General features: G+C 36.3%; 1 protein-coding gene across 25 annotated transcripts in view; it reads right to left on the reverse strand.

The window, feature by feature from the left end:
• Window positions 1-23,063, reverse strand: part of PCM1 (pericentriolar material 1) — an 84,013-nt gene that overhangs the window by 14,634 nt on the left and 46,316 nt on the right. For 17 of the 25 annotated variants that reach the window (XM_058720047.1, XM_058720045.1, XM_058720044.1 and 14 more), the window contains 10 exons: window positions 22,659-23,017; window positions 15,440-15,604; window positions 13,108-13,164; window positions 10,147-10,319; window positions 9,674-9,802; window positions 5,557-5,677; window positions 4,041-4,190; window positions 3,652-3,785; window positions 1,418-1,552; window positions 212-409 (listed from right to left, as the gene is read on the reverse strand). In XM_058720047.1, the coding sequence (XP_058576030.1) occupies window positions 212-409; window positions 1,418-1,552; window positions 3,652-3,785; window positions 4,041-4,190; window positions 5,557-5,677; window positions 9,674-9,802; window positions 10,147-10,319; window positions 13,108-13,164; window positions 15,440-15,604; window positions 22,659-23,017 (1,621 nt within the window). The remainder of the gene's footprint in view (window positions 1-211; window positions 410-1,417; window positions 1,553-3,651; window positions 3,786-4,040; window positions 4,191-5,556; window positions 5,678-9,673; window positions 9,803-10,146; window positions 10,320-13,107; window positions 13,165-15,439; window positions 15,605-22,658; window positions 23,018-23,063) is intronic. The other 8 variants (XM_058720049.1, XM_058720061.1, XM_058720062.1 and 5 more) reach the window with 3 other exon arrangements.

Below are 23,063 nucleotides of genomic sequence, written 5' to 3' on the forward strand. Positions count from 1 at the left end.
CTGTATTCCTGATCTTTTAGCCACTGCTATTACACTGAGATTCAGTATGTGGCTACCATATGTACTGATTTGTGTAATCTGATTAACTGCTATTACTTTGAAAATATGTTTCCTGAGGTCAAGTGTGATTTCAGATAATAATGATCAAGAACTATATTTATATGCTAATTATAACTACTCCTAAAGCTAAATCAAAGTGAATATCATTTACCTCTTTGGCATAAGACTGTATCACTCCGGCTGCTTCTATTTTCCTTTTGCATCTCTGTTTAACAGTTAAACTATTATTATCCAAATCTTGCATGAGCTTAAAGAAAGCCAATTCATTAAACAACACTTCAGATATTTCTACAAGAAGATCTTCTCCACAGTCTTTGAGTTTTCTGCCAGCAAATTTTGCCAGTGAATCCTATTCAAAGATAAACCAAGTAACTTTAAGATTACAGTAAACTTCAATTGTGGGTAGAGCAACACAGAGGATTAACAAGTTTAAATGATAAGACCCAGGGGAAAACAATTCTGTTACTTTTTAGTATGAAAAAAGTTAAAACTAAAGGCTAATATTACTAGGAAACAACAGTAATATTCTTTAGTGATATTAACCTAAGTAGGAATTGTGCTAGTTCTGCTTAAAGAGTATATAGAAGGAAAGGAAAAGGACATCAGGTCATCCATAGATTTACTCCCTACTTAGAACTGGTGGCCACTAGAGTTAAACAGGGAACTCTAACACCAAATGTTCCTACACGGTATCAGGGGTACATATTTACCACGGTGAGAAGCTGAGGTGCCCACTGAGGAAAACACACAGTCTTCCCTTTCTAATGTTAATATCAGAGTATTTTCCAAGTTTCCTCCTTTTATATGAGCCAGCATTCTTTTTTTCAAAGTCTGCTTATTTTGGGAGGGCCTGGGTGGCTCAGTCGGTTAAGGATCTGACTTCGGCTTAGGTCATGATCTCGCGGTTCGTGGGTTAGAGCCCTGCATCGGGCTCTGTGCTGACAGTGCAGAGCCTGGAGCCTGCTTCGGATTCTGTCTCCCTCTCTCTCTAACCCTCCCTCACTCAAAGTCTGTCTCTCTCAAAAATAAACATTAAAAAAAACTTTAAGTTTATTAATTTTTTATAGTCTTTTTTAAGTTTATTCATTTATTTGGGGGGGGGGGAGGGGATAGATACAGCGGGAAGGGGCAGAGGGAGGGAGAAGAGAGAGAATTCCCTTAGAGATGATTGGATCAAATTAAGACACACACCCTAACACAATTTTTTTCCCTAATACAATCATCCCCACCCAATGGATGCTGCTGGAATGGACATTTATTTGAATAAACTGCATATTGCCAGAAAATGGCCAAAAAAAAAAAAAAAAGTCTCAACTAGAGGGTATAGATTGTAAGTCATGTAAGTATCAACTCTTACCTGTAATATACTTCCAAGCTGTTTATGAAAGAACTTTACAAACTCTTTGCTCTCATCATTTTGCTGGGTAAGGGTCAAAACCATGCGTCTCACTGAAGTTAGAAGTTGAGAAGAGCATACTTCATCCATGTGCTCCTGAGAAAAATCCAAGCTGGTAAGGATATAAACTTACCTACTGGTTAAGAAATACTAATTCACGTGAGATTTTGTCTTGCATAGATGCTTCTCAATTTTCAGGTACACATTTTGAAATACTCATTCATAGAACAGCCAGACTCCCACACTATACATGTTAAGGGGTTTATACATTTTAACCAACCACAACAGGTAATAGCCAATAAAAGAAACTGGCTATTTTTCATCGCTTCCTTTCTTACACCTTACCTCACAGCTCACCTGCTACCCACTTGCTCCACGTGTTTTCTAACTCAGCTTTCTCAGTGTCGGCACTGTGGTCACTCTGTGCCCTGGAGGATGTCTAGTGGCACTCTGGCCTCTACCCACTAGAGGCTAGTACCTTTACCTTTCTAAGTCCTGGGAACTAATACTGTATGTAGACATTACAAAATGTTTTTAGGGTCAAAATCACCTCAGTTGAGAACCAATGTCCTAACTTCTGTAACAAGCCCTTTTGGGCAAGTTTCTTCTCCTTCATCTTCCTTGAGAAGCATGTGCAAGCACCTAATAATCCAAATCATGGTTCACTTTTGGAGGTGAGTCCCTATCACATCCACACCAAGTAACCTCAAGGTTCTAATCCCTCTTCTGCCACTAAACTCATTTAGGCAGGTCTTCTAACCTTTACTCAGCTAAGTTTCTGTTCTGGCTTTGTGTTTTTTGTTTTTTGTTTTTCTATAGAAGTGTGTAAAGTGAGGTGGCTAAACTAGATGATTTCTAAGCTTTCTTAAACTGAAGGATTCAAGGCCACTTTTGAAAAATTCACTGTGAGAGCAGGTGACTTAAAAAAAAAAAAAGGGATAACAGTCCCTTGTCTTCAAGGAATCAAATACCAGAAAAGTCAGATACATGAACGATCAATCACTACATGCTATGCACTGTCCAGTAGATCATACTTTTTAGCTGTAGGGGCTGTTTCTCTTTCATGACTGAGCACAATGGCCAGCTCACAGGAGACACTTATACTGGCTGATAAACAGATATCATAAAAGCAGCACACTAGGTTCTAGAAGGATTTGTAAAAGCGCATTAGAAACAACAACAATTATCTCTGAAAAAGACATTTCAGCCAAGCAGAAAAGACGGAAGGCGCTTTATATTTTTAATAGTGACAACCTGTACAAAGGGCTGATGCATGAAAAAGCAATGGCAGGAATAGGAAATTTTGAGCAATTTAAAGTGAGTGTACCAAATGGAGAATTGGGAGAGATGAAGTTGGGAAAGTATACCAGGTCCCTATATGAAATCTCTCAAAGGCTGGGGAGGGGGGAGTCTGCTTAGTAAACATTCATTTCTTGCCTATTATGACAGGCAGTCTAGGTAAAACACGAGCATCTGAATTAAGGTTATGCTACCGGAGAGAAGGAAGGAAAATCAGTTTTGGACTCGCTGGTGACAGAGGGTTAATAGGGTCAAGAAGTCTAGCTTAGGTGACTGGGTGTAATACTAACATTAACCAAGTTCTTATAATCCTACCGAAAAAGTCAAGATTTGTTGGCCTCAAAAACTTTTTGAAACACTAAACTAAGTGAATATTTATGAAAGGGTATCACTTAAATCACAAACAAAATGGTAAAAGCAATGAAATTTCCTGACTGCAGATGCCTGCATTCCCTAAGCATAAAACTAAATCATCCAGGCTTTTTAACCCTTAGAAAATAACTGTACATATTAAATATTACTACCAATGTACCTAATTTAATCAAGAAAGACATGTTTAAAAGTATGTTTTGTGTCACTCGTGATAAAACAAAAACGTAAAATAAAAAGGGCAACACTCATCTGTTTCAGATGAAAGCAAATAATCACTTAGTTTAAGTCAGTTCACCTGAAGGACAAGAATATATACACATTCTTACAATTTATAGGAATATCAATATTCTTTTTGGAGAGGTGAGTATATATAAATAACGGGAGATAAATTTATAGGATTGATGAAACTGATGTTTTTAGCTTTCTTAGGTCTACCTGTGTTTTCTGAATTTACTATAATAAAGTCTTTCTTAAGATTTAAAAAACAAAACAGAAAGTACTTGATTTAAGAAATTACTGCTTACCTTCAAAAAAGGAATGACTTCTTTCATAATGGCTTTAATTTGCCGGTCCAGCTGCTGAGTATCAATTCTAGGACATGGGACAGTAGAAACTTCGCTTACAGGTTGCTGTGAACTACGATTTTCAACAGGAGTTTCTATTTTTTAAAAAGAAAATGACTTATTAGCAAAAAAAAGCCTATGATATTATACATATGCATTTATTGAGAACCCTAAATATTAAAGTCTGATGATTTTATGGGAAAATAACACAAAGGAGTATCTATGTAGTTTTAGCACCCTTAATGAAAAGGGGGTGGTAAGAGGACTACTCTTATACGTCAGGCGGGGCTATGCGTTCTTTTCTGCACACATGAACTATAGGTTTCACTTCCAATCAACCGCGAACACACCTTGCAAGTTAGGAACGGCAGCAGCACCGTCCTCATCCTCAGCAATCCTGCAGGTGCATCTTGCGCTTGAGCTCCTCTCGGCTTCTGTCTTCATGCGCTCATATTCTCTCATTCTGGCTAATGCCTGATCCAAGTGAATCACAGTGTTCCCTGCACACGGAATGGAAATATTTCAAGAAAATATAAAAGCAAACTTTGTCACGTATTCCTCACAAAGTATTAATAAAAAACAAACGTCTGACCACAGGTAAGGAAACGTAGCTTCAACCAATTCTAGATACGGCACTAGCCGGGTAACAAGGCATGTGAGTCTCTTAGACTCTGAAGTCCATCCTGATTTCACTACATCACATTGCTTCACGTGAACAGTACAAAGCAAATACGTCCCAAATATCACTCAAATCCTGATGAAAATGATCCAACTGAACACAAGCAAATAAGGTCAGGAAAAGGCCCGAGAAAAAGATTTCCCAGTTTTCCTTTGTCTACTTCAGACAAAGCTAGCAGTGAAGGACTGTAAGAAAAAAATTAATAAATGAAACAAAACACTTGGTAACTCAGAAAGGGGGAATGACCTGAAGGGGAAAGCCTGGCCACACAGAGATTTTTTTCTATATTGGGACGAGTTCAGTTCAGACTCGACAGGTATTTACTCAGAAGGGAGCTAGGCTTAGAGTCCTTGATAGTCAAAATAAGGCAAGGAAGACTTACTGCTTTGGTAAAAGGTGCACATAAAATAAGGCAAGGTCTGGCCCTTTGCTTTGTAGGAGACCTTTGGAATCACCCAAATCTTTTCTCTTCATGTGAAAAAAACACTAGAATAATAGCACCTTATTTTATCAGCTAAATGCCCTGGAGGTCTGAAATGACTGAATCTCTGTTATCTCTTGGAAGGGAAACAATCAGGTACCTATACATTTTTCTTTTCTCTAGTCTCCTTTCCAAGTCTAAGACTCCAGATTTTCTTCTTACCTTTGAGTTCTACAACAACCTTCCATGCTTGCTTTACTAATGATGAAAAAAAAAAAATGCAATGTGTCATGCACATTGTGAGTTACCTGGGTTTCTCACTAAAGACTATTCATGCTAAGAGAGTTCTTATCTCAAATTATGAAGTTAACATTTTTACTGAAAATGTGACTGGATGAGGCTCTGATACCTCTCAATTTTTCCCATTTATTAACTAGGAAACCTTAAAGGATAACGTTTCCGTGAAGGGAAGGAAATTAACATTTCCTGAACTCCTATTACACATGCTAGAAAGTTGTCTGTATTTTTCACAAGACCATATAGCAAGGTAGGTTAAGACTCCCATTTCCTTAGGCTATGCAGTCAGATGATCAGATGATTTGCCAAAGGCTAAGGAATTAACAGGAGACTCTTGACTTTAGACTGATGGACAAACTTTTAACCGTGGTCTTTCTACCACAGCTTGCCTTTTTGGAACTCTGGTTCTTAGTGTAATTCAAAGACTGTATTAAAGTCATGTTCTAAGATTATAAAAAATTCTGCTTACCTAGATCATCTGTTGCAAATGGCTCAAAATTTGAAGATACAGACATGACGCTAGCATTATCAGCATCATTTTGCTCACTTATTTTATGTGTTTCTCTCTCAAAGTTCTTCTCAAAAGTTTCCTAAGTTATAGTTTAAAAAAACAAAAATCACTAATATTTCTTTAAAATTTTTATCATATCCAAAATTTAACAAAGAAACTAAGTGTTGGCATAAAACTATATACTTAAAATTGTGATATAACTAAAGTTATTAAAGGTTGAACACAGAGAACATTAAAATATTAAGTAACCTTGCAGAACATATGTCCTTGAGTAGATAAAAATTCACAGAGCCAGCTACTAATTTTAACTTGGAAAATTTAAACACTTCAAATGATTTCTACACCCTCAGGGAAATTCTCCCATCTCTAAACCCTAACAATACCTAGGACTTTACTATATATGGTTTTACCAGAAGAAAAACATGACAGCATCATTCACTTTAAATGCACTTTATTGAAATATAATTTACATACAACAATGTACTCGTTAAGTGTACAGTTGGATGAGTTCTAAAAATAACTTTATGTAACCACTTTCCCTAAAGATAAAGATCATTTCCACCAGCTCAAAAAGTTCCTTTGTCCCCTGTGCAATCAGTCTCCACTACACTCCACTGGTATGATTTCTATCACCAAATTAGTTTTGCTTGTTCTAGAACTTGACATATAAATGGAACCATTCAATATACACTCTACAGTGTCTGGCTTTTCTTTTGCTCCATAGGTTTCTGAAATTAATCCATGATGTCATATGTTTCAGAAGTTCATTATTTCTTAATGGCTGAACAGTATTCCAGCATAAGGATATACCATATTTTGTATATCCATTTATCTGTTGATGTTCATTTGAGGTTATCGTGACTAATGATGCTATCACCCTAAGAATACAAGTATTTTTGTGGACATATGTTTTCATTTCTCTTGGATGAATACCTAAGAAGAAAAACTGGTTGCATGCCATGTTTGTGTTTAGGTTTATAAGAAACCGCCAAACTGCTTTCCAAATGTTTGCACAATTTTACAATCCCATAAGTAGTGTGAAAGTTCCAACTGCTCTATATTCACACCAACACTTCTCATTGTCAACCTTTTTAATTTCAGCCTTTCTAGTGCATGTGAGGTAACACCTCATGTGGCTTTAACGTGGACACTGGCCATTTACAGATCCTCCTTCACGCAGTGCCTGTTCAAATCTTGCCCATATTTTACCGAGCTGTTGGTTTTACAAGGGAATTGTAAAAGTTCTTTATCGAGTCCGGATTTATTATTTATATAGTCATTGTCAGATATATGTACTTAAATTATTTTCTCCTAATGGTGTCTTTTGAAAGGCAGAATGATTTTATTTTTATGTTTATCAAATTTGTCCTTTACAGTTAATGCTTTGTGCACCCTAAGAAATCTTTGCTTATGTTCAATCATGAAGATTTTCTTTTAGAAGTCTTATAGTTTTGGCCTTCTCAGGATTTAATTTCAAAATAATTTTTGTGTATAGTGTGATTAAGGAGAGTCCCACATTCTAAAACCCACTTCACAATTGTGTTCTCTCTCCTATTAATCTTTAAAATTTTTCTCTTAAGTTATGAAATGAAACCTCTGTCTCTGATTATAGGAAATTCAGGCATTACAGAATTATGATTCAGGAAATGGAGTCATTTTGTTGCTCCTTCAATTAAGATTGGAAGGTAGAAGTGCTTTTGCCATTTTATGGCACCTGGAATAGAAGATACAAAGTGTTTCTTCCTCTTCCTAAACTTCAATTCTTCAACTCTCTTTTGACTTATAATTCCCAGATGCCTACTTTTACTTCTCTCTTTCCTGGGCATGAGAACTCTTACATACTCTGAAATATGTCTATACAAGCTCCATAAATGAAGCTCAAAAGACCTTGGCTTAGAAACTTGGAGAATGAGAGTCTGTATCTGTCCAATATGGAAACCACTAGCCATGTGGCTATTAAAATTTAGTTCCTCAGTCCTGTTACCCACATTTCAAGTGCTCGATAGCCCCATGTGGCTAATAGCTACCATATTAAACAATGCACATATAACACATTTCCATCATTGTACCAAGTTCCACTGGACAGCACTGCTCTAGATCTGTGGGCTGGAACACTGGATGTTGTGCTGCTACTGACTAAATAGCATTAACAAAGTGTGGATGTTAATAACATTAATGATGAAATGAAGTTTTGAATGAAAAATTAAAGAACAATTTAGTTATTTAAAAGTAATACTAAGTACAGTTCTTTGTGCCAAATCAATATGGTTATGGGTTGAATCTCTGCGTCGACCCCCCAAATCCATATGCTGAGGCCTTAACTCTCAATGTATTAGGAGGTGGACCTTTGGGAGGTAATCAAGGCTCAGATGAAGCAATGAGGGCGAAGCCCCCATGGTGGCATCAGTGCCCGTACAAGAGCCATCGGAGCCACATGTGGACACGTGGAAAAGGTGGTCATCTGCAAGCCAGGAAGAGGGCCCTCACTGAGTACCAAATTTGCTGGCACCATGATCTTGGAATTCCCAGGCTACAGAATTTATTTTTATAAATAAATTTTATGTGAGAAATAAATGTCTATTGTTTAAGCCACCCAGTCTACAGTACTTTGTTGTACCAGCCTGAACTAAGACACTTACTCAGGAAGCAGGTATCTTTAAATTTTATTTAACTTTAAAATCTTGTCAGGTTAAATTAACTTTATCATAAATCGTAGCTCAGTTTTCAACTTGCTACTGACGGTAAAGACCAATGTGCTCAAACATTTTAAAATAACGAAGTAATACCATGTATAAGAAATCTGGATAAAAAGGGAGGCAATGGGAGGTACAGGAGACAGAGACATCATTCATGCTCTCAGCAAGTTATTTCAGTAGCTAATAAACTTTAATGTAACTGTATATCTCCTACTTTTGTATACAGCTGGACCACTCTTCATTTTCCACAAAAAAAGAGTACATGATTTCCAAGTAGTTATAACAGCAATCCCAAGTAACAATTACTTACATTATGTATTTGACACTGTTAAGTGAATTAAAACCATGTACAAGTTTGTGTTCAGAGAGGTATAGGAGTTGGAGCCTAAGGTTTTAAGCAGAAAAGATGACTTGGGAAAGTACTGTTTCAAACATGAATGTAAATTAAAGAGCAAAAATTCAGAAAATGTCCTCAAAAGTTATAAGGAAATTAGTACATGTGAAGAAAAAACAAGAAATCTTTTGAGAAAATACTATCTTCTCAAAAGAACTTACAATGTTAAAATATCAACAATGGGCAGAAACACAGCAATACTGCTTCTGACTCTCTATAGCAGATACTTGCTGTTCAGTTATGGCACTCTTATCCGTGAATTTCCACATACTAGAACTGGCAGAAAAAAGAAATGTATTTGCTATCCCAGGACCACATATTACCTTTTATAACAGCATCAGGGTCCAAACCTTTTAGGTGATTTCCAAACCCCTAACACATCATCTCCTCACTATCCTAGTGGTTTGCCGTTCACTCATTCAATCACTTCTATGCTAGGTAGGGCCTACTTGAAGAACACCATTTACTGAAAATACACCATTTTCCTCACCACTCTTTTCCTTTTCCCAGTTGCTTTTACTTTATTCAAAATTTTCTTCAATAACTTGAGTACGTTAGCTTTTTTCCCTGGATAACTTTTTTTTGTCCAGGCTTCTCTCTTCTGACCCAAAGACCTGATTTGTCTTGTATTTATGTATTTAAGGGCTCTGTGATCTGACTGCAGTCTGGTTTACTGAATGTCTTGAATAAACACAAGACACTTTACTAAATATCTGTTATCAATCAATTCCTATGTTGGGCACCAGAGATATAAACACAGCTATTTTAAACCTTATAACGTATCATTTATAGATAATTTTGGGGATTTAACTGCTGACATATTTTAATTGAGTTGTATACCTCACCTCAAAATGATGTGTTTTACTCAGCTTTTTAAGAAAGCTAAAGACGCAATTATCAGGTATCTGCACAATTTATAACAACTTATTTAACTTTTGTTTACTGCATACTGAAATTATGTCTACATTAATCATGATCGGCTTACATCATCAGTGGTAGCAAGGCTTTCACTGGGGGTAAGTTCTGAGTTTGAGGCTATCCAAGTACCAGAATTCACTGACTTTACATTTTCCCCTTTTTCATGGTTCTCAGAAATATGTCTGGATACTATGTCCTAAATAAGGAAATAAAATAGTTACTTACGTACAACATTTAATTTTTTTTCACAAATTTAAAAGCAGAAGCAGATAGAATAACAAATGCAATTCTCCTCACCTGTTAATTATGAGGAAGAAATAACATTAAAGACAAAACACTAAAAAATTGCTCAGAAAACGACTTTTAGAAAAGCTATTTAAGCTATGCAAGAAGCTTTAAATAAAATGGTAAGGCAACACATGAAAAATGGATCATTATACATATGGAAGAAGATGTACTTCAGTCTAAGAAAGCAACCAGATATAATCATGAAGAGCAGTACCAGACAGGATAGGAAAAAGAATGTTAGGTACCACATACCTGCAATGCATATAAAGCCCTCTGTCTCAAATAGTCTGTATTAAGTAGCTGAAGCTCATGGAAGAGTTCAATAAGAAAATGTGGACGAGATTCATTTTGAGAAATTAATGTAGCTACTTCAGAATAAATGGTATCCCGCAAAGCTTCAAACATGGAAAAATCACTCCCAGTTTCTGGAAGATATAAAAGATCAGGAAGTTAATAGTGATGAAATACATTCCTGACCATTTCTACTGGGTTGTATCAGTACTCTCAGGTTTAAATTACTTAAAAATCAGAACATATTCAATTCTATTTCAGGGCTTTTAAAGTAGAAAAAGAATCTTAAAAACTACCAAGATAAAGATAATGTCAAAAATATCAAGATATATATTAGAAAAATACTTAAATGTATGGATAGTATTACCTAGCATTATTCAGACTGTACTTATTTCTCAAAAAAATGATCTGGATAATTTTACACATTTCATAGGAATAATCAATGGAACTCTTTCAGCACTCGAATGAAATAAACAGCAGATTAATTTTTTTTTTTTTTTTTGCTAATATGAACTTCGTTACAGAAAAGGAAATTTATTTAGTTATGGTTTAGAATAAACTAAATGCTGCCAATAAAAACTACTATTTTAAGGTCTATCTAGTTAGGTCTATCAGTTCTCAAATCTCACCTACCATTCTATACTGATGGAAAATTGAATTTGTAACTGCAACACAATATAGGTCAATTTTGCTAATGTCTTACTGACAAACTCAGCCTAAGCTGGACCAGGTATGACCCATTTCAAGTTTTCAGTTACACAGAATCTAGGCATCACTCTATTGTTTAGCAACAATTCTGCTATATGTATTTGTTGGTAACACAGAATTATTGCCCTTAAAGGAATACAGTCATACTTTTATTTTTAAGAGTGCAAATTAACAACTGTTCCTCTGGTGCCTGGATGGCTCAAGCTAGTTAAGCTTTTGGTTTCTGCTCAGGTCATGATCTCACAGTTCAGGAGTTTGAGCCCCATGTCAGGCTCCACACTGTCGGCATGGATTCACCTCTCCCTCTCTCACTGCCCCTCCCCTGCCCACTTTCTCTCTCAAAATAAATAAACTTAAAAAAAAATTTTTTTTAAACTGTTCCCATTTTCAGTTCTCTATTGAAAAAAAGCCTCAGGGCGCCTTGGTGGCTCAGTGGGTTGAGTGTCCGACTTTGGCTCAGGTCATGATCTCACAGCTCGTGGGTTTGAGCCCCGTGTCAGGCTCTGTGTTGACAGCTCAGAGCCTGGAGCGTGCTTTGGATTCTGTGTCTCCCTCACTCTCCGCCCCAACCCACTTGCATTCTGTCTCTGTCTCTCTCAAAAAATAAATAAACATTAAAAAAAAAAATTTTTTTTTTAAAAGTCTCTAGCTCTTCTAGCTATCAAACTCAGTACCCTTTCTAGAGCAATAGTAGAAACATGTGTAAATAGTCAGGTTCCACAAATATCAGTGACAAGATTCTAAAACAGAGAATTTAAAATGTTGAGTGTTTTGATATACTGTGGTTTTAAATAAATACACAAAGATCATAAAGATTTAATTCACTTTTTGCAAGAGAGGATAAGAATATGCAAAGCAAATGAGGCCTAATGAGAAAACCTCCTACTAACTTATGTCTTAAACCTTAACATCTTCAGGTCTCAATTTCTACAAGTATAAAATAATAATAATGAATACACAACTTCCCTATCCCTCAGACATTTTTAAGTATAAAATCAAAATAAAATAAAATAAAATAAAATAATAAAATACCAATGTTCTTTTACTAGTTTTAAAATGTCCACATGTGATATTTATTTTAAGTCTCTGTAAGAAATATCTAAAGGAAAAATCCAGATAAGAAAATAGATTTTAATACACAAACTTCCAATTTATGTACTACAGTTGGCCAGTTAATTCAGAAAATGTTTATTATTTCAAGATATAAAAACAAAGCGTATTCAATGACATCTGTCATACCTCTGTAGGTGATAAAATTTTCATTCTAAATTATATATCACTAAAGATTAAATTATTCACAAATAATGAATTATGCTGAACACATGCTCCACCCCCCTCTCCCGACTCTGGCCCTGCAACAGAGGTAGAAAGTTTTTGCCAGTTTCTCCTCCTGAACTAAAATGCATTTGTTTAAGCTAGAAAATCCTTGATTTCAATCAAGTTTCTCTGATTCCATCTTATTCTCATAGTTCTTTAGGAAGTATCACAGATATAAGTCAAGCTTAGTCTGTGCTAGATCCTTGTTTTTTCTTTAGATTCTCCTACAGATTCACAACTGACTTTTATTTTTCACTTATGTATAGTGTAGGGAACCATTAAAGAATATTTATAATTCTAAATCACACAGAACCATATTTAAAGAAAATATATAGGATAAAGATCAAAACAGCACTTTGGAATGTCTGTAATTTCCATGCCTTTTTATTTATCAAGGTCTTTGCATGTCATTGTTTTTGTTTAATGGTGTATTGGCTCATTTTTTAAATACAGATGTTGACTAGTGACGAAAAATAAGCAGGTACAGCAGAAGTCACACCTAATACTTAAACACTGTAAATCAAAGCTAGGAAAAAATAACGGTATTCTTGTTTCAAAAAATATTAATGCTTTTAAGCACTTAAGAAATACAAAATAAATAACTTCAAATAAAACACTAAATTATAAAAAGATTTTCTATTACCCTTATGAATGTGTTGGCTATGTTCTATACAGTAAATGAAAATGAAAACCAGAAAGGCAGCTAATTTTATCACCCAAGTAAAGAATTATAAATGAAAGCCTTCAGAATTTTATGAAGTCTCACTTTTACAAGGCAAATGACATATATACACTAAGCTAAATCTAAAAATAATCAGAGCAATAAAACTAAGGATATTTAGGACTAATGGAAAAAAATTAACACAAACTGGACACCAAAACTAAGCAGATTGTTACCTGGCGCTTCATTGCATGCATTTCTGTTAGACTGCTGTAGCACTCTCCTAGCATGTGCTGTAGGAAAGGGCAGACATAAGGATGAACATAAAATGTGTATGAATAGTAAAGACAGGGTCTATAATATGAGTAAGTGAATAAAAAAAAAAAAAAGCAAATTTCTTTAAAATTGTTTGCCTGAACTGAAATGTTATCACAAGATAAGGTTTTTACTTTGTTTTAAAATAATCTTATTAGGGAAAATACAAGAAGATTTGCTATAAACTTATATATAAACAATGTGACTGATGATGACTATCATAATACACTTCTGCCATTCACTCTCAGAAGCATACACATCAAGATCAAACTCCCCCAACTCCTTAGGGAGAGGACGGGACAATTAAATACTAGCAGTCCTATGTGCTACACTCTAGTAATCATGTATCAAAAAGCACTAGCACATGCTATAAAGAATTTCAGGGTAGTGACTAAAACAAAGTGTTTTCAGAGCATGAATATGCAAATACACACAGTGTATATTTACACAATTCAAGCATTTTTTAGTGCACCAAAATTCAATCCTTATATTTTTCTAACAGTAATAAGGTCTGAAGAACTATGGCCAAATATCCATTATTTAGGTAACTTAATAATCCAATTAAGTCTTTCAATTTAATGCCCTTCCCCAACCTCCACTCGTTTACTCTTTGAAGATACCACTATTTGATAAAGACAGTGAAAGGGGATAAAAGTTACAAAATTTTGGTAAAATGCTGGGGTCGTGTCAGTAGAATTGATAGTTTTGCCAAAAGGATCCTAGACTTAGCAGAAGACCAGGACTGAAATTTCCACTATGCAATCTCCTAGCAACAGGACCTTGAGGAAGTCAGTCAGTTCAAAACACAAACAAATGTGGTGTTTCTTTTCTGATTACAAAAGCAATAAATACTCATTATGAAAAGTTTAGAAAATACCGAAAAGTTTCAAAATGATAAAATCTCTATTAACATTTTGATGGATTTTCTTCCAGTCTTTTTTCATTGATATTTTTGCTAACAAACATAGTTGGAATCATACTGTTCAGACAACACTAACTACCAGTATTGTTTTCACTTTTTTTTTCCCCTTAGCATAGATAAGTACAATTACGGAGTTAAGGGCATGACTTTTGAAGCTTTCCAGAAAAACCGTACCAGTTTATGTTACCAGCTCTTTATGACACTGGGAAAAAGATAGGTCTCTCTGACCATGTTTCCTCAACTGCAAATGGAAATAAAACCAATTCACAGCATTATGAGGCTCAAATGAGATGAGTAATTTAATTTGTAAATAGTAGAGCACAATACAAATGGTAGCTGCTACTCCAGTTTTTCACCAAGGGTCCTACTGACACCTGAGAAGAGTCTATATTTACGGCCTCCCTCTTCATTTTTCTTTGAGATGTACTTGTTCTTTATAAATTGGGAAAGTACCAGTACTTAATGTAAAACAGTGACAAACACATACAACTCCATTCATTCATTCATTCATTCCTCCCTTCATTCAATCAACACTAAGCGCCTACCATGTGTCCAGTATCATGGAAACATTGAAGGTACCAAGGTGGAAAATATGAAAGGTATTACCTGCTGCCAAGGGACTCAAAAAGGTGACAGACACTTAAACAGGTAATTACTATAAAATGTGATACAGGCAACAGAAGAGATTTACACAGGCTACAACAGAAACGAAAAAGGAGAAAGGGAAACATATCTGAGCTTAGATCTGGATACAATTTCAGGGAAATTATGCAGAATTAACATTTTATTTAAGACTCCAGTAAAAAAAAAGGCTTACAAAGAGCAAAAAGGACTCAGGCAGAAAAGACACTTCCTGAGGTGAGAAATGGCATGATAACTATGGGCAAACTTCAGGTCAGTGCCTTGGAAAGAAGAGACAAGTTCAAGGCAGAGGGTGGGCAGAGAAGAGTCTAGAGATGCAAGAAAGAGCCAAATCTCCGCTGGACAGATGTTACATTAAAGCATTTGGACTTTCCCATTAAGTATGGTAAAGCCAAAGATTTTAAGCAAGGAATGATATGACTTTATATCGAATTATTATTCAGAGAAGGTTTTCAGAATTTCAAATCGGTTCCAAATTAATGTCAACTATACTTTTTGTTTAGAATTTTATCAAAATGTCGAAAGCTAGTATCGCAATAAAAATATTTCCAGTTTACATCTCTTGATATCAAAAATATATCTACTCTACTTATACAAAACCTTCCACATGATAGAAAATTCCAACAGACCACTTTTCAACTCTAAGATGAAGAAGTCCTTAGATTAAAGCAAACCAAAAAAGAACATACCTGAAGATATTTCTGTAGACCTACTATATTTTATTATTTTTTCCAGCTGCTCATGATTCTTTCTGCTGAATACTTTTGCTTGAACAGGCTCTTCAGTCTGGGCTGAATGTCTGTTCCTACTTTTGCAAGGTTCACATGTGCTAGACATACTGGCACTTTCATACCCTTGAGTAAAAAAAGTGACAACTGTTATCAGTTGCAACTAACTCAAACTGAAAGGGAAATTGATTTCCACAGTGAAATAGTACACGTAACCCAATTTAGAATATATGAAGGCCTGGTATAAATAGACATACAAAAGAGTAAAACAATGTCTTGCGATAACCTTTGGAAGCACAATAATATATTCTAAAACTTCATTGTCCTTTGATATTTAATGAGTACATCCCAACTCAAACTATATGGCAGGCCTTGTATGACCCAAATTCCCTACTAGACTCCAAGTTAACAATTTTTCAGTGTTAGGAAATACAAGAAAGAATCCTATCTAGTCCACATAAAATGTCCGTAACAGAGAGAAGAGTAATGGGCACTTGTCAAATATGTGTGCCTTCTTATAACTCGTGTGTAACAGGACTTGATTTAAAAGGTCTTACCCACCATAGGTTATCTATATATCCTACTAAATTTTCCTTGCTATATGGCACAAGATAGGACTTCAACTTTATTTTGTTCCACATGGATACTTGGCTATATCTACCCTCTTCCCAATGAAGTAAAACGCAAGCTTGGTCAATATATTAAATGTCCCTATTTATTAAGTTTTACTTCTGAGCATTATTTAAATGGCATACGTATTCCAATGCCATTTTCATTCTTTTAGCCACCAAAGTTTTACAGAATGCTTAAATACCTGGTAAGGCAAGTCCTACCTAGCTTCTCTTCTTTTCTTGGCTATTGTTAGACATTTGTCCTTCCATACAAGTGCTGACATTTTTTTTTCTAATTTCAAAAACAGTCCACAGTCCACGAGGATTCAAAATGGAATCACATTAAAAGCATTTCTTAACTTGAGGAGAACTGATATTTAATAATTTTACACATTCTCTTCTAAAAAGTTATGTTTGTTCCATCTTATTTCATGTTCTTCAAAAATATTTACATTTTTATAGATGTAGTACTTTCCTTGTTAAATTTATCCCTAAGGATTTACCCCCCTATAAATTTGGATACTACCACGGGAAGAGTATTTCCCCCCAACTTCCATTCTTCTGTTACTACAACAGCTAAAAATAGTTGCACACTTATTTTGTAACCAGCAACTCTACTAATTTATGTTGTTAACTTTAGTAGCTATTTTCCAGTGTCTCTTGGGCTCTCTCCGAAAAATATAAAATGTTTCCATTTATTTATTTATTTAATTTTTTTGTGATAATGTTTTCCAAACAATGCTAGACAATTACGACGGTGGAGAGGGAACCCCTGTTTAATTTCTAATTTTGATACAGATTATCTTTGGAGTATTTTCATTTACAATGATGTGACTGGCATTAGCTAACAGCCTTCATTATATCAAATATTAAATATCTGTCTTCTTAGGTGCATTTTACTTAAAAATTTTTACTAGGAATGACTTTGAAGTTTATCTAATCTACCACTATGATTATATGACTTCCGTCCTTCAATTTGTTGATATCAAAATTATGTTGACAGATTTCCTGATAATGAATCATGATTACATTTCTGTAATAAACCCTACTGACAACAGTCTAATATTTGTCGATTCATGGCAGATTAAATTTGCTAATATTTCACTTTTCAATTTACATTAGTAACTGAGATTGATCTGTTGTTTACTGAACTGTTACCTCTCCTTTTCACCTTTCCCTATATTAAAGGTGTCTAATCTGATTCATATGTTGTTCCTGTTGTTTTCGGCAGATAGGACACACCAATATCTTCTTTTCATCGTGACCAGTTTGAATACAGGACTCCCGAGCTGCAGTACTCTTCTGTCTGTGTATGGGCATTATTTCACTTTCTTCTACTTCTTGTGTTGTCTGATGTCAGTTTGGTTCTTTTTTATCGTACAGAACTTGTTCTTCCAGTCTGGAAGCTTAGAAGATGTTTACTTTTTCCTTGGGATTAAGGAATTTTATCAGAATATACATAGGGGTATGTGGATACCTTCCCCCTTGCCTCCCAGCTGGACAACAGTTAGCTGCATTTCTACTAAATTCAAGAGTAGAATTCAGTGATGCATCACTTACATATTAACACCCAATGCTCATCCCAACAAGTGCAGTCCTTAATGACCCTTGCCCATTTAGCCCATCCCCCCCACCCAACACCCCTCCAGCAACCCAGAGTTTGTTCTATTTAAGAGTCTTTTATGGTTTGTCCCCTCAATTTTCTAGGCCAATAATTTGGGACTTAATAGCAGTTACCCTCTTTTTTGAATAATCTAAACATTATATGTGAAAACCATTTTTTCTAGTTCTATAGAATTTATTAGTTTAATACACTTAAGTGTTTTTAGGATTTTGTTCAAGTGTGTATTTCCTTCAATAACTGTTTTTACTGGATTTTACCTGTTCTATCTAGTGTTCAGCTTCTGTGGCTTCTCTCTAGCTGCTGGTCCCTTTTGCATGCACTGTTAGGTTCACTGGATGTCAGGACTCCTATCTACCCTGAAGGCTGGACCCAACTGTGGGTAGCTTCACTGGCATGCAGACAGCAGTTGGAAGCCTCACTCCTACAGTGAGTGAAGCAACATTCTCACCAGCAAGTTGTCAGTCTCCCACCAAGACAGTAAGAGGAAGAAGCTTTTCTACTCAGTCTCCACAACTGAAAAGGCAATGCTCTCCCACAGGCAAGGTAGGGACAATGGCACCTACTTGTTCAGGGACACTCTTTCCCATTAGTACCTTGAAGTGGCAAAAGACTGCTATTCTTCGAAGGAAGGAGGGTGTAAGAATAGTACGAGGTGCACAGATGGCCATCCTCCAACCAAGTCTTCCCCGGGACTACAGAGCTCTGATCTTTGCCCCCAGCATTCTCAGAATGAGACAAGAGAGCCGAAAGCCTTGCTACTTACATGCTCCAGATCACAGTAGCTGCCCTGCTAATAACAAGTTAAGTCCCCCAAATACTGTCGATTTATTCTCTGTAACATCCATTGTGGAATTAACCTTCCCTTTTTATTTTTAAGGCCATCATTCAAGTTAGGACTTTATCATTTCATATTTGGGTTCCTAGTTTCTTCGTTGGTCTCTCAGACTATAAAGTCTAGCCACTCTCATTCAGTCTGCATGAAACTTACTGGAAAAAGAACCCTCTTGGTTATTTTTGACCTTCACATAAACAGATCCAGCAATAAGGGTATACGACTGACAAAAGGAAAAGGTAAAATGGAGAATTAAGGAAGACTACTGAGACTCCAGAGTTCCACTGGCTAGGCCAGCTAGTAGAATACCACCACCACCACATGTTCATTAGCATAAGGGATCTCCCAAGCCACCTCATCACTCTTTCCCTTGCCCACAATCTGTGTTACTCAGAACGAGTGGCGACACAGCTAGAAAAAACCCATACTTTTAGCTGTGTCTCCACTTTAGCGACACAGCTCAGCCATGGCACCCTGGAGACCTTGCACATATCCACAAAGGCGACACAGGTAAGGACTGAACTGCAGCTGAGTCTAAGTCTTGACAGAAGGCCTTATGATCCTCCTGGAGCACAGAATATGAGAACATGGGAGGCTTGTGAGGAACTACTATGTGGCCATTTTTTATTTGCCTCCCCCTACCCCCTCGTAAAGCTGTCATGAAAGTATTTTTTATCTCCTCCTGGGTTCTGATGAAATAGGAGACCTTTCTTTCTCAGGCTCTGGGGACACACTGCCAGACCATAAAGTGGAGTGTAGCTGCAGCATGGCACTGGCTCCTCAGTAACGGGTCCTACCACTCATGTTGCAACTGTCATCTGGCTTCTTCTGTTTCAGTGTCCCCTTGTGGCATGTAGAACAAAGAACACAGGGAGCTAGGACTCCCAGATGCTCTCATTTCTATGCCTATGTAAGTAATGAACTCTGTGACTCTAAAAAGGGTTGTTTCTTTGCTGGCCACATCTGTCAGGCCTTCCCCTTCCCAATGCTTGACATGCATTTCAACTCAGTCTTCATCAGTAAACAACAGGAGAGGGAAGAGAAGAAAAATGAAAAGACTCAGGGACAGTTATAGTACATTAACAGTTCAATCTGATTTTCCAAGAACGGGGAAGACCTAGACTATAGGATCCCACTGCTTTCTAACAGTATCAAAAGAGGGAATGGACCTGCTAGAGAGTAGCCAAATTACAGGTCTGATGCATCCGGCCAGGCAAGAAACATCCGGCACAGCAAGAAATGATGCTCAACTCAAAGTCTGAATTAGAATGGAAGTGTAAAGAAGATTGTCACTATCACTCAATTTGTACCACCTTACTTCACATGCAGTAATATGTACCTTTACCTGCTAAAGATGAAAATACATCACCATCATTGCAAACAAAGCTAACTGAAGATTTAGCATGCTACTGCTGAAAACTGTCCACAAGTGCAAAACACACGGGCAGTTCAGTCTAGTAAATCAGGGACAGTATAACCAGCTGTGCTCTCTCTCAAGACAGCAGCTTAAGTCCCACCACGCTGATTTATTTGTCATACCCTATTTCCTTCCCCAGTTCCTCTCATCTTTCCCTGCCTCATCCTGCCTCTAAACTTTTTTTTTTCATTGTTACTAGTTTGGAATGCCTTCCAATATTTCTCTTCATCTACCTACATTTAAGACAAGTAAATATTCTTTTTTCTAAGAAATCATGGCCATTCCTACCCCATAAAAGAGCACTGGTCTAGCTCAGTGCTTCTCAGACTTTAATGGACATATATTCACATTAAAACATCTGGAATCTTGGGGTGCCTTAATCAGTCGGTTAAGCATCCAACTTCGGCTCAGGTCATGATCTCATGGTTCATGGGTTCAGGCCCCACACTGGGCTCTGTGATGACAGCTCAGAGCCTGGAGTCTGCTTTGGATTCTGTGTCTCCCTCTCTCCATACCCCTCCCTGTTCACTTGCTCGCTCTCTCTCTCAAAAATAAATAAACATTAAAAAAATTAGAAAAACAAAACAAAACATCTGGAATCTTGCTAACATGCACACTGAAAAACAATGTATACTCATTCGGGTGGTACAAGGTTGGACCCAAGAGCGCATTTTTATAAGCTCCAAGATGATGTTGATGCTGCCTGTCCCTGGTTCACACTTTGAATAGCAAGGGTTTAGCTGACTAATTTGATTTTGCTCCCTATTAGTTTGACTCTACATGTATTAGATTCTGCTATCAAGTCTTTTATTTTTGTGTGTGTGCCTTAAAGTAGGGCTCTCACTGACAGATGGTTTTGAATGCTTGTCAAACAAACGTGTATGTATGTTTCTGGCAAGTATTTTTATACTTAGAAGAGACCACATAGATCAGAATGTCAATCTTTGCCTTGAAGCAAAAAAGCTGAATTGCATATTCATCATTCCTTAGAATATTATTCCTTAGAAGAATTATTCCTTAGAATAAAGGGGTTTCAAAAATAGAAATATACCAGCTATTTCTAGGCTTAGGTAGACATGGCCATTAGTTGGCTGAAGAGTCTCCTAAGAACCTGTTACTCAAAGTGAAGTCCACAAACCAAGATCGACAACAAATGGGAACTTGTTAGAAATACAGATCTTTGGGTCCCCACCCAGACAGAATCTATCTGCCTTTAAACAAGATTCCCAAGGGAGAAACAGTAAAGTTTAAGAAGCACTGCCCTAGCACACTCATATTAACCGGCTGAATGAGAAAACGCTAGAAAATAAATGTTCGTGTTTCTTCATTTGTTTGCATGACAGAAAGCATTTTTGTGGGAGCAAGGTGACGTTCACTGGGTCACCCAAGGGACCACTCCCTAAAAACGGCCACAGTTCATTATCTATCTACTTAAACACCCTCCAGTGGCACCAAGAGCCATCTTGGAGAAAGCAGAGTAGTTGGATTTCATTCATTTGAATCAGTGACTAATTTGCTACATAAAATCAGCTCCTCCCAAACCTATATAACTTTTCAAGGATGGTAATGTGTGTGCTGAGAAAAATATCATCCCTGTTCAAATTTGCTTGCTTCGCCATCAAATCAGACTCTTCAGATGGGAGTAGCGGTAGGAGGCAAGGACATGAAGGACAGATGATGAACTGAAATGAAATAAAGGAGCACCTATTCTTTCTTACATACATAGTTTTCATCAGAGTTCTCAAGTGTTTCATTAACCATAAGAGGCTACGAAGAATGCTGTGAATATCTACAAGTGGATTTTTACTACAGGGTTTCCTAGGACCTCCATATCTTTGCATGTATTGTGAGTTTCCAAGAGTTAGCTGTGCACAGTGATTTTTCAAACTTTTCTGATTATATGCATTCAATACATTGTTCTTAAGCACCAAATACTATCTCCCGAACCCAGAAGAACATCTCAGAGCCACAGCCAAAAAGCATCCCCTGAAAACTTGGAAGGAGCATCCTTTAATATTCCAGATTCTAGAGCTAGACTTGAGTAAAATTCTTAAAAAATCATAGAATATGTATTTTTTTAAAGAGGCACACAGTTAACACTATAAAAAGAACTTTAATTAGATACTCAATGGCCAAGATTCAATAAACCTAGGTAAATGTTTTACCTTATTAACTAAGGGTAATTTCCTAAAGGACTAACAGCAAACTTGTTTTAAAAGTGGTTTCATCTATGATATTCAAAGACTGCAATGTAGTTACAGGCCCAAAGTTCTTTAAATGAATCAATCAAGGATGTAACCAAAACATGCTGGATGTAGGATAAGGTGTATTATTAAAAAAGAGAAACATTAAAACTTGGGCATTTCGGCAACTTTTAGTAGGGCACGTCAGCAATTTTAATAACCTTCAAGATACGGACAATATCTTCAAAGCTCATAGTAACCATATACACAGGCAATATAAGAAGCTTTAGGAAGCACAAAAAAAGAATACCATGTCTTAAAACAGCTACAACATTCAACACTATTTCATAAATTTTATTTAAAAAATTTGTAAAAGTGACTAAAAATTACTTTACTCAAGTAGGTCTAGAATAGTTTATCCATTTAGCTATAATGAAATTAAGTATGTCAACATGCCAGAATAAAGTTATCAACATTTACACGGATCGATATTCAACAAATTTTAATACTTACCAATATTTTTAACTCTGCTTTTCAGCTGGGTAGAATGCCTTTTCTTATTCTTTGACTTGGGAGTTTTATCTTTAGACGCCAGGCTGGCCTGTGCAGATGCTTTTCTTGCCTTGAATGTTTTAGTTACTGTTGTTGGATCTACTGGATCAGGCATACTGCTAAAGCTTTCTAAAGACTCTTCATCAAACTGGCGTCTTCTCCGGCTGGTATCTAACTGATTTTTGCGATTACTATTTGTAGTTTTCTCTACAGGCACTGGAAATCCAGTCTTGATAAATGGTTTTTCTACTTCACCTTCCTGGTCATATAACCATGGTGTCCTACTGTTTTCCACCTCCTCTTCGGGCTGTTTTTGATTCCTTATCAATGAAAATAAGTTTTTATAGGTACAAAAGATTCCTATGT

The sequence above is a fragment of the Neofelis nebulosa genome, chromosome 3, assembly GCF_028018385.1.
Source record: "Neofelis nebulosa isolate mNeoNeb1 chromosome 3, mNeoNeb1.pri, whole genome shotgun sequence".
Lineage (NCBI taxonomy): Eukaryota > Metazoa > Chordata > Mammalia > Carnivora > Felidae > Neofelis > Neofelis nebulosa.